The sequence below is a fragment of the Procambarus clarkii genome, chromosome 30 (assembly GCF_040958095.1).
Source record: "Procambarus clarkii isolate CNS0578487 chromosome 30, FALCON_Pclarkii_2.0, whole genome shotgun sequence".
NCBI lineage: Eukaryota > Metazoa > Arthropoda > Malacostraca > Decapoda > Cambaridae > Procambarus > Procambarus clarkii.
In genome coordinates, this window is record NC_091179.1 from 28,604,739 (window position 1) to 28,620,250 (window position 15,512).

Sequence of the window (15,512 nt, forward strand, 5' to 3'; positions counted from 1 at the left end):
CAAATTCATCCACGAATGTGCCCCCATACCCACCATGGAGCCACAATTAGACGCAGGACACCCAACAGGAAGCAATCTCCGATCATGCGGGGGCCCCCTAGGGGTGCGTCGTGAGTATACGCCACCTTAAGAACCGTCAGTCCGTCGAGATCGGGTTCAGCGACGAAAGAGGGAGCGACAATAAAAGGTTCCCCCTCGCTCGAGACGTTGGGTACTACAGGTGCAAGAGTATGCCTCCTCAAGCACCCGGGCGTCAAAATAGAAGAAGTCCAAAGAAATAATCCAAAACAAGCAAAAGGTCGGCAGGAAACGACAAGCAGATAGGAGAAGAGGGGGGGAGAAAAACGAAACATAAGGAAAAGCGATCCGGCACAATTGGAGAAGACAGCAGCAGGAGTGCAAGGCCAGAAAAGGACAGCCCAACGGAGCATCACACTCCAGCAGCCGTCCACCAAGCCCCCTCACGACGCCAACGGGCCAGATGGGGAGGGGGGTAATCAACCTGAAAACCTTTCATAAATGAAAAACCATTTAACTGATAATCTACCATTTCTCTAACAGCACTTTGCCAACGTCCTGTTCGAATATTAACCATATGCTGCACACATGAACTTCAAATACTCGCCAACAGAGCCAAAAACTAACGTATCATCCTATCGTTTAATTCTGACTAATTTTAAAAAATTACCATATATATACCGAGCATGTTAAAGCCTATTCGTACATCTTGTGACAACCTATGGTGCCTTCTTTTGATACGTAATTATGTGCCCGTCACCACTTCAACGAGCCGGTCATGAAGACTGACTGCTACGATGCAACCAGTCCGCATCAACGTACGCCAAATGCCCGTTAATTCTGTTACCCATTCTTCCCCCCCTCCCCCCTTTATGAGCGAATTAAAAAAAAAAAAAAAAGTTTGATTAACCCGATGACGTTCAGAATTTTTTTTCGAACAGCAATCTTTGAACTGTAGAAATTAAGTGATTTGTTTAGACTAAAACTTGCCAATACCCTAAACGATTTTTCGCAAGTAATCTTTCCATAAATTAGAGGCCGTGCAGAGGGTAATAAAGGGTAGGAGGGGGGAAGAGAATTATTAGGAGACAGCGCCAAGCCATGGCAAATATTTCCACCGAGAAAGTGGGAGGATAGGCATTTCGGACGGGTGGGTGGGGTGGGGGGGGGGGGGTTGAAGGGTTGGTGCCCAACTGATTTGATTGTCGGAGGTTGAACGCCGACCTGCATGAAGAAAAACCGTCGCTCTAGCGTCCAGCCCAAATGATTCGACAAACTGGTGGGAGGAAATGGCAATTTTGTTGCTCTAATCTCTTCCATTTTACCAAACAGACTGGCTAAATCTAGTACACAATTCATTTCTCATTTTCACTAGCCTCGTATACAATATTAGATTGTTTTGACGTGGTAATATTTAGTTCATGTAGGTGGTCAAGTCTTGCATATCAAAATATCTCTTTCAGGTAAAGTGACGATCCTTTTGTACAATAGAATATCGTCAAGGTTCCAAACTAAATTCAAATTTACTATTCATACGTATATTTGAAGTAGAACAAGCATGTTGCAGTCAAACAACTGTTAAGTTACACTATTTTTACAGGATGGAAGCTATGAGAATGCAGCTAAAATGGAGGCCACTGGAGGTTCATTTGGTGTGATGGTTGTCCATAGCTGTGCTGAGGCCAGAGCCAGTCACCTCTCTGCCGCTCTGGGAAGGACGGGCTGGACCAGTCTACAGGACTTCCACCCGTGCCGTATGAAGTAACTTTGTACTCACGACTGACCGATCTATTAAAGAGAAGCTTTACATAATCTTTGGATGTACTGAAGAATAGGGTATTTGAAGCCAAAGAGGCAAGGTATTTATCTGGAGAAAGCACCAAGCCATCACTATAGCAATTCAATGCCAAAAACTATATCCATTATAATAAGTAACCGGGATTTTGACTCACGTGACACGACCATCTCTGGTGCTGGACGAGTGAAAGCTGAAGCTACTTTCGTAAGCTGGAAGACCCTCCTTTCCGTAGCCCCATTCTCCGAGTTGGGTCAAGGCATTCTGACCAAGAAATAAACTTGTGGGTTTGACAAAATTTTCAAAATTTTAACAACCAATCTACGGTAAAAATGGAAATCATACCTAAAATTAAGTAATCTGAATAAGATTAAAAACTTCATAAAATTCAGAGTTAAATCTCCGAAACCAGTTTAAATTCCTTAAAGTTATTGTCTACATTCACCAAATTAATTAGGGAGGATTTGGGCAGAAAAACTAGAAAAAAATAAAAATCTTAATTTCCTGAAAATAATTTAATCACTGCCCATTATTCAAAAGTCCTATATAAAATAGTACAATTTTCGGCAGTGTTTAACAAGCATTAACTACAGCCAAATTATTCTAATAAAATATCTGCGAACTCTTAGTAAGTAACATGACTAACAATTCACACAAAATATTCATGTCTATTAAGTTAACCAAATTGAATTCTTACCCGGAAGTGAGCAGCAGCCAGAGCGCGAAGGTTCTCGTTAACTCTCTTCATCATCAAGACATCACGTCTAAAGTTACTGAAAAAAAAAAAAAAAAAAAAATTAGCTTCGATACGATTAAAAAGTACGAATTATCGTGTCAAAAGTTACGCTAGTATATTCAGCGTCAGCTTCAGGGAAGTTACATTGTAAGCAAAAAAAAAAAAAAAAAAAAAAAAAAAAAAAAAAAAAAAAAAAAAAAAAAAGTGAACAACACCTTTCCATGGAATGTTAAGAGTAGGATACCATTATGAAAGTGAAATAGTGATAGAGGTACAAACTTTGAAACGAGTCAAAATATTTCTATTTTTTAATCTTTGTAAATTAAATAAGCATTTAAGAGTGTCGGCTAGTTAAGATTTGTTTCTGTAAGAAACTTCAGGAACCAAACTATTATTTCCCCACGAGGAGAATTTCCAAGTTAATTGTCAAGGGCATCTAGGAAATCTTAAAAAATCCAGATGGTAGAATATTAATATAAATAAGTCAAATTCCTTACGGTATAAATGCTGGCGACGGCACATTCACTTGCACCGCTGCACCTAGACGTGGAAGCAAGATTTCCGTTCCACCAGAGTTCTGGGGAAGCAAGATCTCCGTCGAAGTAGGTGTCCTGGGAAGATAAACTTCCGTATCAACAGATTTAGTAGCTGCCACCGGCACTACAGCTGTATTGTCTACAGCTGTTTCACCCTGCGCCGCCACCCCCAGAACCATTAGAGCCACAAACGCAACGACAAAATATTCATCGTTAGACATCTGAAAACGACCCAGAGATAACAGCCTTTAATAATCCGACAACTTACTCACACATTCACTAACCAAACACCACGAAAATCATAAGTAAATCCCAATTATTCCAATAAATCATTCTCACCCTCATCACAACCTCCGCAAGTGAATGAAGGTCCACCACACACACACACTCGAACCAAACTGCGGTGAACTCCGCCACTATCTCCACTGGTCAGCTTGTATGAAACACGCCCGGTACAGTCATGTAACGCCATGCTGTGGTGAGTTGCCAAATATTATAACATTGCCCAAGCGACATCTGTTGAGCTGGGTACGCATTACTCGCGGGGGGGTGGGGGGGGGGAAGAAGGGAGTGAATAATGGACATTCGGTCAGGTGAGGGACATTTGCAACGATTTGTTCATTAGAAGTATATATACGATTAACTGAGCCTATTATTGATGATTATCTTGGATTATATGTTCTCACTTTCTCACCTGTGTCGTCATCACTCTCTCACCTGTGTCGTCAACACTCTCTCACCTGTGTCATCATCACTCTCTCACCTGTGTCGTCATCACTCTCACCTGTGTCGTCATCACTCTCTCACCTGTGTCGTCAACACTCTCTCACATGTGTCGTCAACACTCTCTCACCTGTGTCGTCATCACTCCCTCACCTGTGTCGTCAACACTCTCTCACCTGTGTCATCATCACTCCCTCACCTGTGTCGTCATCACTCTCTCACCCGTGTCGGCATCACTCTCACCTGTGTCGTCATCACTCCCTCACCTGTGTCTTCATCACTCCCTCACCTGTGTCATCATCACTCTCTCACCTGTGTCGTCATCACTCTCACCTGTGTCATCACTCCCTCACCTGTGTCATCATCACTCTCTCACCTGTGTCGTCATCACTCTCACCTGTGTCGTCATCACTCCCTCACCTGTGTCGTCAACACTCTCTCACCTGTGTCGTCAACACTCTCTCACCTGTGTCGTCATCACTCCCTCACCTGTGTCGTCAACACTCTCTCACCTGTGTCATCATCACTCCCTCACCTGTGTCGTCATCACTCTCTCACCTGTGTCGTCATCACTCTCACCTGTGTCATCATCACTCTCACCTGTGTCGTCATCACTCTCACCTGTGTGGTCATCACTCTCTCACCTGTGTCGTCATCACTCCCTCACCTGTGTCGTCATCACTCCCTCACCTGTGTCTTCATCACTCCCTCACCTGTGTCATCATCACTCTCTCACCTGTGTCGTCATCACTCTCACCTGTGTCATCACTCCCTCACCTGTGTCATCATCACTCTCTCACCTGTGTCGTCATCACTCTCACCTGTGTCGTCATCACTCTCTCACCTGTGTCGTCAACACTCTCTCACCTGTGTCGTCAACACTCTCTCACCTGTGTCGTCATCACTCCCTCACCTGTGTCGTCAACACTCTCTCACCTGTGTCATCATCACTCCCTCACCTGTGTCGTCATCACTCTCTCACCTGTGTCGTCATCACTCTCACCTGTGTCATCATCACTCTCACCTGTGTCGTCATCACTCTCACCTGTGTGGTCATCACTCTCTCACCTGTGTCGTCATCACTCCCTCACCTGTGTCGTCATCACTCCCTCACCTGTGTCGTCATCACTCTCACCTGTGTCATCACCACTCTCTCACCTGTGTCATCACTCTCTCACCTGTGTCGTCATCACCCCCTCACCTGTGTCGTCATCACTCCCTCACCTGTGTCGTCATCACTCCCTCACCTGTGTCGTCATCACTCCCTCACCTGTGTCATCACTCTCTCGCCTGTGTCGTCATCACTCCCTCACCTGTGTCATCATCACTCCCTCACCTGTGTCGTCATCACTCTCTCACCTGTGTCGTCATCACTCTCACCTGTGTCGTCATCACTCCCTCACCTGTGTCGTCATCACTCCCTCACCTGTGTCGTCATCACTCTCACCTGTGTCGTCATCACTCCCTCACCTGTGTCATCACTCTCCCACCTGTGTCATCATCACTCTCTCACCTGTGTCGTCATCACTCCCTCACCTGTGTCATCATCACTCTCTCACCTGTGTCGTCATCACTCTCACCTGTGTCGTCAATACTCCCTCACCTGTGTCGTCATCACTCTCACCTGTGTCGTCATCACTCTCTCACCTGTGTCGTCATCACTCTCTCACCTGTGTTGTCATCACTCTCTCACCTGTGTCGTCATCACTCCCTCACCTGTGTCATCACTCTCCCACCTGTGTCATCATCACTCCCTCACCTGTGTCATCATCACTCTCACCTGTGTCGTCATCACTCCCTCACCTGTGTCGTCATCACTCCCTCACCTGTGTCGTCATCACTCTCACCTGTGTCGTCATCACTCCCTCACCTGTGTCATCACTCTCCCACCTGTGTCATCATCACTCTCTCACCTGTGTCGTCATCACTCTCTCACCTGTGTCGTCATCACTCTCACCTGTGTCGTCATCACTCCCTCACCTGTGTCATCACTCTCTCACCTGTGTCATCATCACTCTCTCACCTGTATCGTCATCACTCTCACCTGTGTCGTCATCACTCCCTCACCTGTGTCGTCATCACTCCCTCACCTGTGTCGTCATCACTCTCACCTGTGTCGTCATCACTCCCTCACCTGTGTCATCACTCTCCCACCTGTGTCATCATCACTCTCTCACCTGTGTCGTCATCACTCTCTCACCTGTGTCGTCATCACTCCCTCACCTGTGTCGTCATCACTCTCTCACCTGTGTCGTTATCACTCCCTCACCTGTGTCGTCATCACTCTCTCACCTGTGTCGTCATCACTCTCACCTGTGTCGTCATCACTCTCTCACCTGTGTCGTCATCACTCTCTCACCTGTGTCGTCATCACTCCCTCACCTGTGTCGTCATCACTCTCTCACCTGTGTCGTCATCACTCCCTCACCTGTGTCATCATCACTCTCTCACCTGTGTCGTCATCACTCCCTCACCTGTGTCATCATCACTCTCTCACCTGTGTCGTCATCACTCCCTCACCTGTGTAATAGTGAGTCTGTGAGGACGAGTTGCTTTAGACAGGACTCACAACTGATTACGTTCAACTTTTTCTTTAACATTGTTTTGCGCTTTTCTGTGTTGGAATCGCAGCCGGTCGTCCTCATCAACAAGGCCAAATGCTCATTAATCCAGCCACCAATTCCCTGTTTAAGGAGGAAAAATTATTTACATAAGACTCACTACTAATGACATTCGAGCATATCTCGAACACCTTCTGTCTGCTTTCTAGTTTGAAACTATACGTTTGCATTCAAGAATTCCAGGAAATATTTTGTTATGAGTGTTTTATTGGAATTTTTGCTAATGAATGATAAACCGAATAAAGCAAATTTAGCGAATGATAAAGTACAACTGTAACCTCAATCAAAAGTTATTGTGATATATGGTACTATCGGCTACGAAACATTTAATTCCTCCAGGTGCTTTTTAATCTCATCTACAGTGAACGTGTTTTCTGGTGTATATTCCAGCTACTTATCATCTCTCTTATGAGCGGTAGTTTGGTGTGTATCCCCATACTCGTCCAGACAACAGAATGCATCTCCATATTCTCCTGAGACTGATGGGTGCCTACCACTACTCGTCCAGTGAGTGATAGCACAAATGACTGGGAGAGAGCACAAAGGTTCTTGAAAAACCCACTGGATGTTGTTTGAAATTCAGTTTTACAACATTATCTGCATACCTCCCAAGTCATTATAATGGCGGCGTGCAACGGAACACTGCCTGCATTACAACTGTTATGTATGATAATGTAATATTACACATTGCAGATAAATCCTTTTGGCAATACTGAATATTAATTTTCGATATTGGATACTACAGAGTAATGAAGGTATTGCTCTCCAGCTTATGGATACAAATATTGAAAAGAATAGAAAATGCAATTTGCTTTGGGCAGACTGAAATTTTGCTCACATTCGAGCAATTAAAGACATAATGAGCCTAATTATGATATCGGGACGTTTATTAGTTTGTGTAATAATATTAATTCCTGCATATTAGTTCCAATAATAAAATGGATTAATAAGCCTGTGACCCAAATTTTACTTGTATTTGCAATTGCAAAATTGCCTCTTTTTTCCATTTTATTTCCTCTTGCCAGGAAGACAGTGAAGCACGTTACTTCGCATCACATCTACCCCAGTATGACAGAGTTCCTCTACCTGGTAACTAGGAAGATGGATAGGATTGTTCCTCCCAGCTTGGATAATGACCAAGTACCATTTCACAGGCATCCAGTAGTAGGGTTCCCCACTGCCTCCCGAATGATGAACATAATCTTATCCCCTTTGAAACCTTCATCAGATGCGAGGATGCATACGATGATGTGTAAGATCGTTCTCTTCAGGGTAGGAAGATCTTGGGACTGGTGGAGACGTCGTACACGCCGGCGTCTCTGAAGGTGACGGGGTTGATCTCCAAGTACCAACTAGTCGCTGCCTCTTGGGTGTAACACTGAGACTGCGGTAGAAGTTAGAAAAAGAAGTGGGGGTTAATGTCTGTCTTCTTTAATATAGCGCTGTTTGGTGGTTCACTTGAGGAAGAGCTGGTTCTTGTGAGGAAAAGTGATGGTCATGATCCCCGCGTACCTCTGCCTGGTCTGTAATGTAAAGCTAGTGGAACTTCTGAAGAATAAAACACGATAATTTTCATACCAAAGAAATTTGTCCTTTAATAACAGTTCCCTATCATGGATGCTGGTAATAATTTTTCGACTCAGAAACTTACATATCAGTAAACCAGATGAACTAATTAATTACATCTTTATTAAAAAATCAAATAACTCGATAATCTGGCCAGGCATTACTCCTATATATAAACTCCGCGGCTGCAGCGTGCCACGAGAATGAAAAACGCGAACCTTAGAGAGAAATACCTCAAAGAGCCACCATCAGAAGCACTTCCCAGAGGCATGAAAACATTTTCCGCCTGCTTCCAATTTTTTAATCTCGACTCATCCCCTCCCCACTGAATTCCTTCAAGCATTTTGAATTCATCCATTTATCTGTTACCTGATACTTTTTCCTATAGTTGATCAAGAAGTTCCTTAATTCTTTATTAAGAATTCTTTATTTATTAATTAATACATATTTTCACGCAGTCAGCTGTTGCACGCTTGTATTCATATAATACATAGTAAATGTTCAGCTTATCTGAAAGCGAAAATAAGGATGCTATAAAAACGTGTCCTCACAATATCTGTACTGCAGTTTGCACGCCAGCGACCAGTATAAAAAAAATTCTGGTGATTTAGAAAAAAATATTTTCATCGTAATATTGGTGCTTCGGCGGAGTAATGTGCATGGGTCTCGGTAAAGATTAGAACGTTTGTGATTTCATCTTACCACTTGAAATTTGAAGCTTTTTATAGTTAGAGAACTGTAGATCACAGTAAGCAAATCAAATCCCAGCGTCGTTTTTCCTTATTCTGACACTTGTTGTAACTGCAACTCAACTATTCCTTTGAGATGTATTTTATTGTCTCAATAAACGTACTTGAATTTGATGTAAACTATCTTTCTTATATAGTAAGAGAGTTACTTACTTATTTCTTATAGAGACTGTCGTTAGCCTCTTCTTAACTCACTTATGATATAAAATGATAATTGATATGTATATGCGTACATGTATGCATATACAAATATGTATGAGTTTATATGTATTTGTGCATGTAATATTAACACTTGTGTAACTAGCTTCACACGATTGTCACTTGCTTAGCTAAACGACAGATGGGATTCAGTTCCTGAACACTTTTAGTGCCTTTGTAACCCTTTCCACCACCGCCCACGGGATGGGTATGAGGTGCATAATAAATAAATGGAATGACAAATTAACCGAAGGGTGAGAGTGTGTTCCTCTTTGTTAAAGAAGCGGTAACCGCATGTTTGGTAACTTCTCCGAGGTAGGCGTTAAAACGTCTATCAATTGTTAATTAACACTGAACATATTAACATGTACCAGCTGGCGATGCTGCCACATATAGATCAGTTATTAATAAAACATGTGAGTAAATATTATGACTATGGGATGGGCTTGAACTCATGTCCCTGAACTGTGCACCATGAGGGACTCGTCACGATACAGTGGGTAGTCAGCCCTATTTTTTTTCCGACGTAAGGAATAGTCGTTATAAAGTGCCCTTATCCAAACCTACCAGAGGACCCAAAACAGAAAACGGGACAGTATTTCAATTTCGCGAGCAACTACCAAGTTTTAATACAAATTTTTTTTACTTTAGGTAGAGTGTATGTCAAAATTCGACGTTTTATTAGGAGGACGGCCTATAATATTTCCTCATAGATACATACCATTATTATGATTTCATTATACAAGACAAGTATTATACTGTATGAATGCTGGGACTGTGTTGCATTATACTTCACGGATACTGAAACAATGTTGCATTATAATGTACAAACACCGGAACAATGCTGTATTATACTGCACGAACACTGGAACCCCCAATTTGGAGAGTTGTAAGTTGTAATCATGTAATAATTGTAATATTGCTGCCGTTTTATAATGCTGCCGTGTTCAGTTTCATTGCATATATATTTTAATATGACATTTTGCATACTTGACTGAATACAAATACAAAATCTCCGTCAGCTCCTCAGAGATGATACGTGTACCTTGAATGTAACAAACATTTCCTCACTGCATGGCAGTGCTGAGGTCCCAGAACATAACAATGGTCGCTCTTTGGTACTTGGTTTATATATTGAGTTTAATACTCTATTCATTCAAGAACTTGAGTGCTTTCTTAGCCCATGGACCAAGTATGTCTGAGCTATTTGGAACGAAGCATTAGCACTACGCAAGGCCTCAGTAATTGCAGGCGATGAATCACAATAACGTGGCTGATGTATGTTGACCAATCCACACACTAGAAAATGAAGGGACGACGACGTTCCGGCCCGTCCTGGACCATTCTCAAGTCGATTGTGATGAGGGAAGTTGTTGTTGTTGTTGTTTTAGATTTAGTTTACATGAACACAGTGTCCATGTAGCACGAGCTATGGTGAGCCCGTAATTGAGTTCGGTTATTCGCGATAACCTTGTTACTGTGATATTTGGGTCAAAGTGATAAATGGAGGAGAGGAATCCTCCGTTTTCCCGGTTTATTTTTCGCTTCTGTTTTAGTGCACTGGCTTTAGTCTTGCTTTAATAACATTATCTTGGTGGTGGATGTAGATGCAGAATGCTCACTAGTGAGTCTCATTCCTCAACGGCTTTTCTAATCATTGTAGTCACGGTGGAATGTGCATCTACTGCAGCTGCATTAGATGCACATTGGATTAATATTGAGTTTGTCGTTGGATTAATATTGAGTTTGATGACAGGCCTTCAGTAGCTTCACATTCCAGTAAGTAGTGCAATAGTGGCGCCTCTGCTTCTGTTCCACAGATATGACACTCTTTAACTATTGGGTTCATTAGCTTCCAGCAGCACTTGTCCCCAAGTCTGAGTCTGTGTATGGCTACTGCAATGTCTCTGAATATCTTTTTACCAGGCTTGAAAGAGGAGTACCCAATGGCTTGTCTTACCATATCGCAATGGATCTTCCTTCCGCTACTTTGGCTCTGTGGCGACTTTTTATAGTTGAGAATATTTTCTTCTTGATTTGCTCCATGATCTGTGAAAAACTTGGAGGTATTTGAACCTGTACAACAGGTAGAGCAGTGGCAGTTTTTGCTAGTGAGTCTGACTTTTCATTACCATCTGTGGCAATGTGACTTGGTATCCAATTTAGGGTGAATGACAGCCCTAGATTATGGGCTTCTTTTTCTATATGTTGCATTTCTGTGAGGTGTTGTATATTATCTCTGTGCTTACTGGATAACAATGCCTGGAGCGAAGATTTAGAGTCGGTATGAATGATGACATCATGTAAATTATTCTCAATGGTATAGTTTATTGCCTCCTTCAGTGTATATAATTATGTTTGCAATGTTGAGCACCCACTATGGGGCCTCGTAGCCTGGTGGATAGCGCGCAGGACTCGTAATTCTGTGGCGCGGGTTCGATTCCCGCACGAGGCAGAAACAAATGGGCAAAGTTTCTTTCACCCTGAATGCCCCCTGTTACCTAGCAGTAAATAGGTACCTGGGAGTTAGTCAGCTGTCACGGGCTGCTTCCTGGGGTGTGTGGAAAAAAAAGTAGTTAGCAAACAGTTGATTGACAGTTGAGAGGCGGGCCGAAAGAGCAAAGCTCAACCTCCGCAAACACAACTAGGTGAATACTATTCATGCTCCAGTAAGCTTCATGGTTGGTAGTGTAAACCGTTGCCCCAGCAGAACCTCTATTTTGATCAACTGATCCGTCTGTGAAGATGTGGGTCGTTGTAGGTCTTGAAATGGTTTCCATTTGTTTTCTATGACTTCTTTGAGCCTCTGCGAGTCACATGCTGATGAGGGAATTGAGTGATTGATAAGGATTAAGCCACCCAAGAGGTGGCACGGGCATGAATAGCCCGTAAGTGCTACAATTTTTGTTCAGTAATTCTTTTCAGTATTCTGAGGTTACATTTAATCGTCAAGTTGTTATCGCGAGGAGGATACTTCTTGACAGTCTTTATGAGGGTGTCCAGCTGCTGGACACCTTTTTTGACCAGGAGAGTGGCTGTGGTGATGGCTTCTGGGTGGCCACTGCAAGATTCAGGTACTCTTAAAGCTCTTCTAAGGTCGTTGGTTGCTATATATATACCAGAAGATAGTGAAGTAATGGCTTTTCTGTGACAGTTTGGCAGAAGATGATGAGGGAAGGATGTTGTTGTTTTAGACACAGCTATTCAGAACAATAAGTTCCAGTAGCACGGGCTATGGTGAGCCCGTAATGAGGGAAGGAGATGAAGGGAATAAATAGGCAAGAGAGAGGCGAGAAGCAAGGCAAAAGGTATGCAAGGTAAGGTGTAGTAGAGGGGTTAGTAACAGGAAAAAGAACAAAGGTAACTGCAGAAGGCGGCAACTGCAGGCACGTTACATTTGTCCTTTTTCCTGTTACTATCGCATCTACTACACCTTACCTTGCATACCTTTTGCCTTGCTCCTCACCTCTCTCTTGCCTATTTATTGCCTTCATCTCCTTCCGTCAACACAATCGACTTGAGAATGGTCCCGGACGGACCGAAACGACATCATCCTTTCATTCTCTAGTGTGTGGATTGGTCAACATGACTCGGTAATTGAGGTGTTCATTAGGTGTCCCTGAATGCTGTACCCCCAACCCATCACTACCTACGGCTCTGCTAAAAAGGAACGCGGCTAGAAACCAGCCAAAGGGTTGTAACCAGATGCAAATTTTCTCCACAATTTCCTATAGACTCTAGAACACACTATTTGCCCGACAATATTTGAATAGATCGAATAATAATGACCCAAAGTGGATAGCAAAGGATCTGAAGAACCTTATAGGTAAAAAGAGAGAGTGGTACAAAAGGATTAAGAATGGGGAAGTCAGTTTAGAACAAGAATTCGTACAACTGGTTAGAAATTAAATAAAAAAAGAGATAAGGAAAGCAAAAAACTATGAATTCGCATAACAGGGAAAGAAAAGACAAATCCTAGAGTTTTTTTCAGTTATATCGAACCAAGATTAAGGAAAGGATAGGTCCATTAAAAACCTGAGACAGGTCAAATAACGGATAATGACGAAGATATGAGTAGTATTTTTAATAAATATTTTATCTCTATATTTACTAAAGAGGAACTTAACAATATGCCTTCAGCCGAACAAGTCTATGTGGGTGGGCACGAGGACAGGTTGACTAGTTTAGCAGTTACCAGGGAGGATGTAATTAAACAAATAGTAAAACTCAAACCAAATAAATCCCCAGGGCTGGATGAAGTATTTGCCAGGGTGCTTAAAGAATGCAAAGAGGAGCTTTGCGAGCCACTGTCTACCATGTTTAATAATTCAATAGAGTCAGGCAGAGTGCCAGGGTCGTGGAAGGTTGCTAATGTTGTTCCACTTTTTAAGAAAGGAGATAGATCAGTTGCGTCAAACTATCGGCCAATTAGCCTAACGTCTATTGTGGGAAAGTTACTTGAATCGATAATTGCAAATACAATTCGTCTTCATTTTGAAAAACAAAAATTTATAAATGAGTCGCAACATGGTTTTACAAATGGCTGTTCATGTTTAACAAATTTGCTAACTTTTCATTCCAGCATAGTTGAGGCAGTTGATAGTGGTAACGATTGTCATGTTGTGTACCTTGACTTTAGCAGTGTTTTTGATACAGTACCATATGAAAGACTGATTAAAAAGATAGAGGCTCATGGTATTGGGGGTGCTATATTAAGTTGGATTAGGGCATTGCTGTACCAAAGAAAACCGAGTTAGTATAAATGGGATAAAATCAGACTGGGAAAATGTTGTAAGTGGAGTGCCTCAGGGCTCTGTCCTGGGACCTGTTGTTTATAATATATATAAATGATTTAGATTCAGGTTTGAGTAGCAACATTTGCAAATTTACTGATGATTCAAAAATCGGTAGGGAAATAAACACAGAAGAAGACTCACTGTCACTTCAAGTCGATCTAAATAGAGGTTTGAAATGGTCAAAAGAATGGCAGATGCAGTTTAAGGCTTATAAATGTAGAGTTTTGAGGCTAGGTAATGATGATAGAGTTACAAGCTCTCCCCTCTCCCCCTAGAGTTAGAGCTCTCCCCCTTTCTCTCCTTCCTATCTCTCTCTCATAGGGAGAAAACATGACAGGAAGACTAACTCGTGGAAGCAACCGCAGGGAGAAACTCAGAGGATGGGGGGAGGGGGGAAACAGAAAGCCTGGATTAGGGGAGCATTTCAGCAAAAGTGGGATGAATTCAGTGAAGGACTGAGGGTAATGATGGAGACAGTTGCCAACCTGCAGGATGAACTAAGGGCAGCAAAGGAGGAGATGAGAAGCCTGAAGGAGACTCCTCCACAATACCAGACACAGACCATCCCTCAGGGAGATGGTGATGCTATTGTTGAGGGGACTTCTACAAAACATCCCTCATATGCAGAACTGTTTAAAAAGAGCCCCCTGAAGCTAGGTCTGCAGTTGGGGAAGTTGACACAGATGTGGCTTCTCACGAAGCAGCGAGATGTACTAGGCAGCTAATAGAGCGAAAAAGACCAGTAGTAATAGTAGAAATTAAGGAGCAAACAGGGACCAGTCCAGTGAAAAGGTGAGGCAAGAACAAAAATGAAGTTAATGCAATCTTTAAAGGGATAAAGATGGAGAGGGCTGACCGAAATATTGAAAAGGTTTCCAGGATCGAACAGTACAAGGACAGAGATGGAGTGATAAGGGAGGTATTCAAGGGCGAGAGAACAAAAAAGGACTTGTTAGCAAGGGAGAGCAGATTAGCAAATGTACATAAGTTCCAAACAGTATTCCTGCAGAAGGATGTGACAAGGGACGAGAGAATGAGGGCAGCAGCCGTAAGGAGGGAGTGCAGGGAGAGAGAAAGGAGCAACAACCTCGAGCCCTACAATCCCAGAGGGGAGCGGGGAACCCTCCACAAGCAGCTCAACAGACACAGTCAGAGAAGCACCTCCCCCATCCTCCATCCAATAGATGCCCTACCTGCCCCAACCCCAGGTGCCCAAGCTCCCCCACCTTGGGTATCCTCATCCACTTCCCCCCTCGCCAGGATCTCCATTCTCTCCCACCCCCCCAGGCTCTTCCTAATCCCCCATGCCCTCCCCGCTCCTCCACCTCCATTCCCCCCCCCCCCTCCTAAACTCGCCAGTATCTGCCACCTTCGTGAGCCCTCCCTTCTCCCCACACTCTCCTAACCCCTCCCTTCTTCCTCATCCCCCTCAGCACTCCCTTTACCCCAACCTCCCCCCGCAAACCCTCCTTCCTTTTATGCCCCCCAAGCCCCCATTTCCCCCCATCCCCAAGCCCTCCCTCCTCCCATATCCCCGCTAGCCTCCACTTCTCTCACTCTCCCCAAAGCCTCCCCACTCTCTATATTGAGAGAGGATATGATATATTGAGAGCCAAACTAGTGGTGGTGGCGACAAGAAACATTCTAAGCCAACATGTTAGGGAACCCACTAGGATGAGAGGAAACGATGAACCAGCGAGACTCAACCTAGTCTTCACTCTGAACGACTCCGACATAAGGGAAAACGGGTTTGAGGCCCCAGTAGGAATGAGCG

The 15,512-nt window shown here is 43.4% G+C and overlaps 1 protein-coding gene across 1 annotated transcript; it reads right to left on the minus strand.

The window, feature by feature from the left end:
• Window positions 1-1,540: 1,540 nt before the first annotated feature.
• LOC123752483 (uncharacterized) lies at window positions 1,541-3,530 on the minus strand. Its single transcript, XM_045734529.2, has 5 exons — window positions 3,425-3,530; window positions 3,047-3,306; window positions 2,511-2,586; window positions 1,971-2,077; window positions 1,541-1,806 (listed from the first exon to the last, which is right to left on the minus strand). Exons 1-5 carry the CDS (start codon window positions 3,428-3,430, stop codon window positions 1,641-1,643), a joined length of 615 nt encoding a protein of 204 aa, XP_045590485.2. The 5' UTR covers window positions 3,431-3,530; the 3' UTR covers window positions 1,541-1,640.
• Between the last annotated feature and the right edge of the window lie 11,982 nt (window positions 3,531-15,512).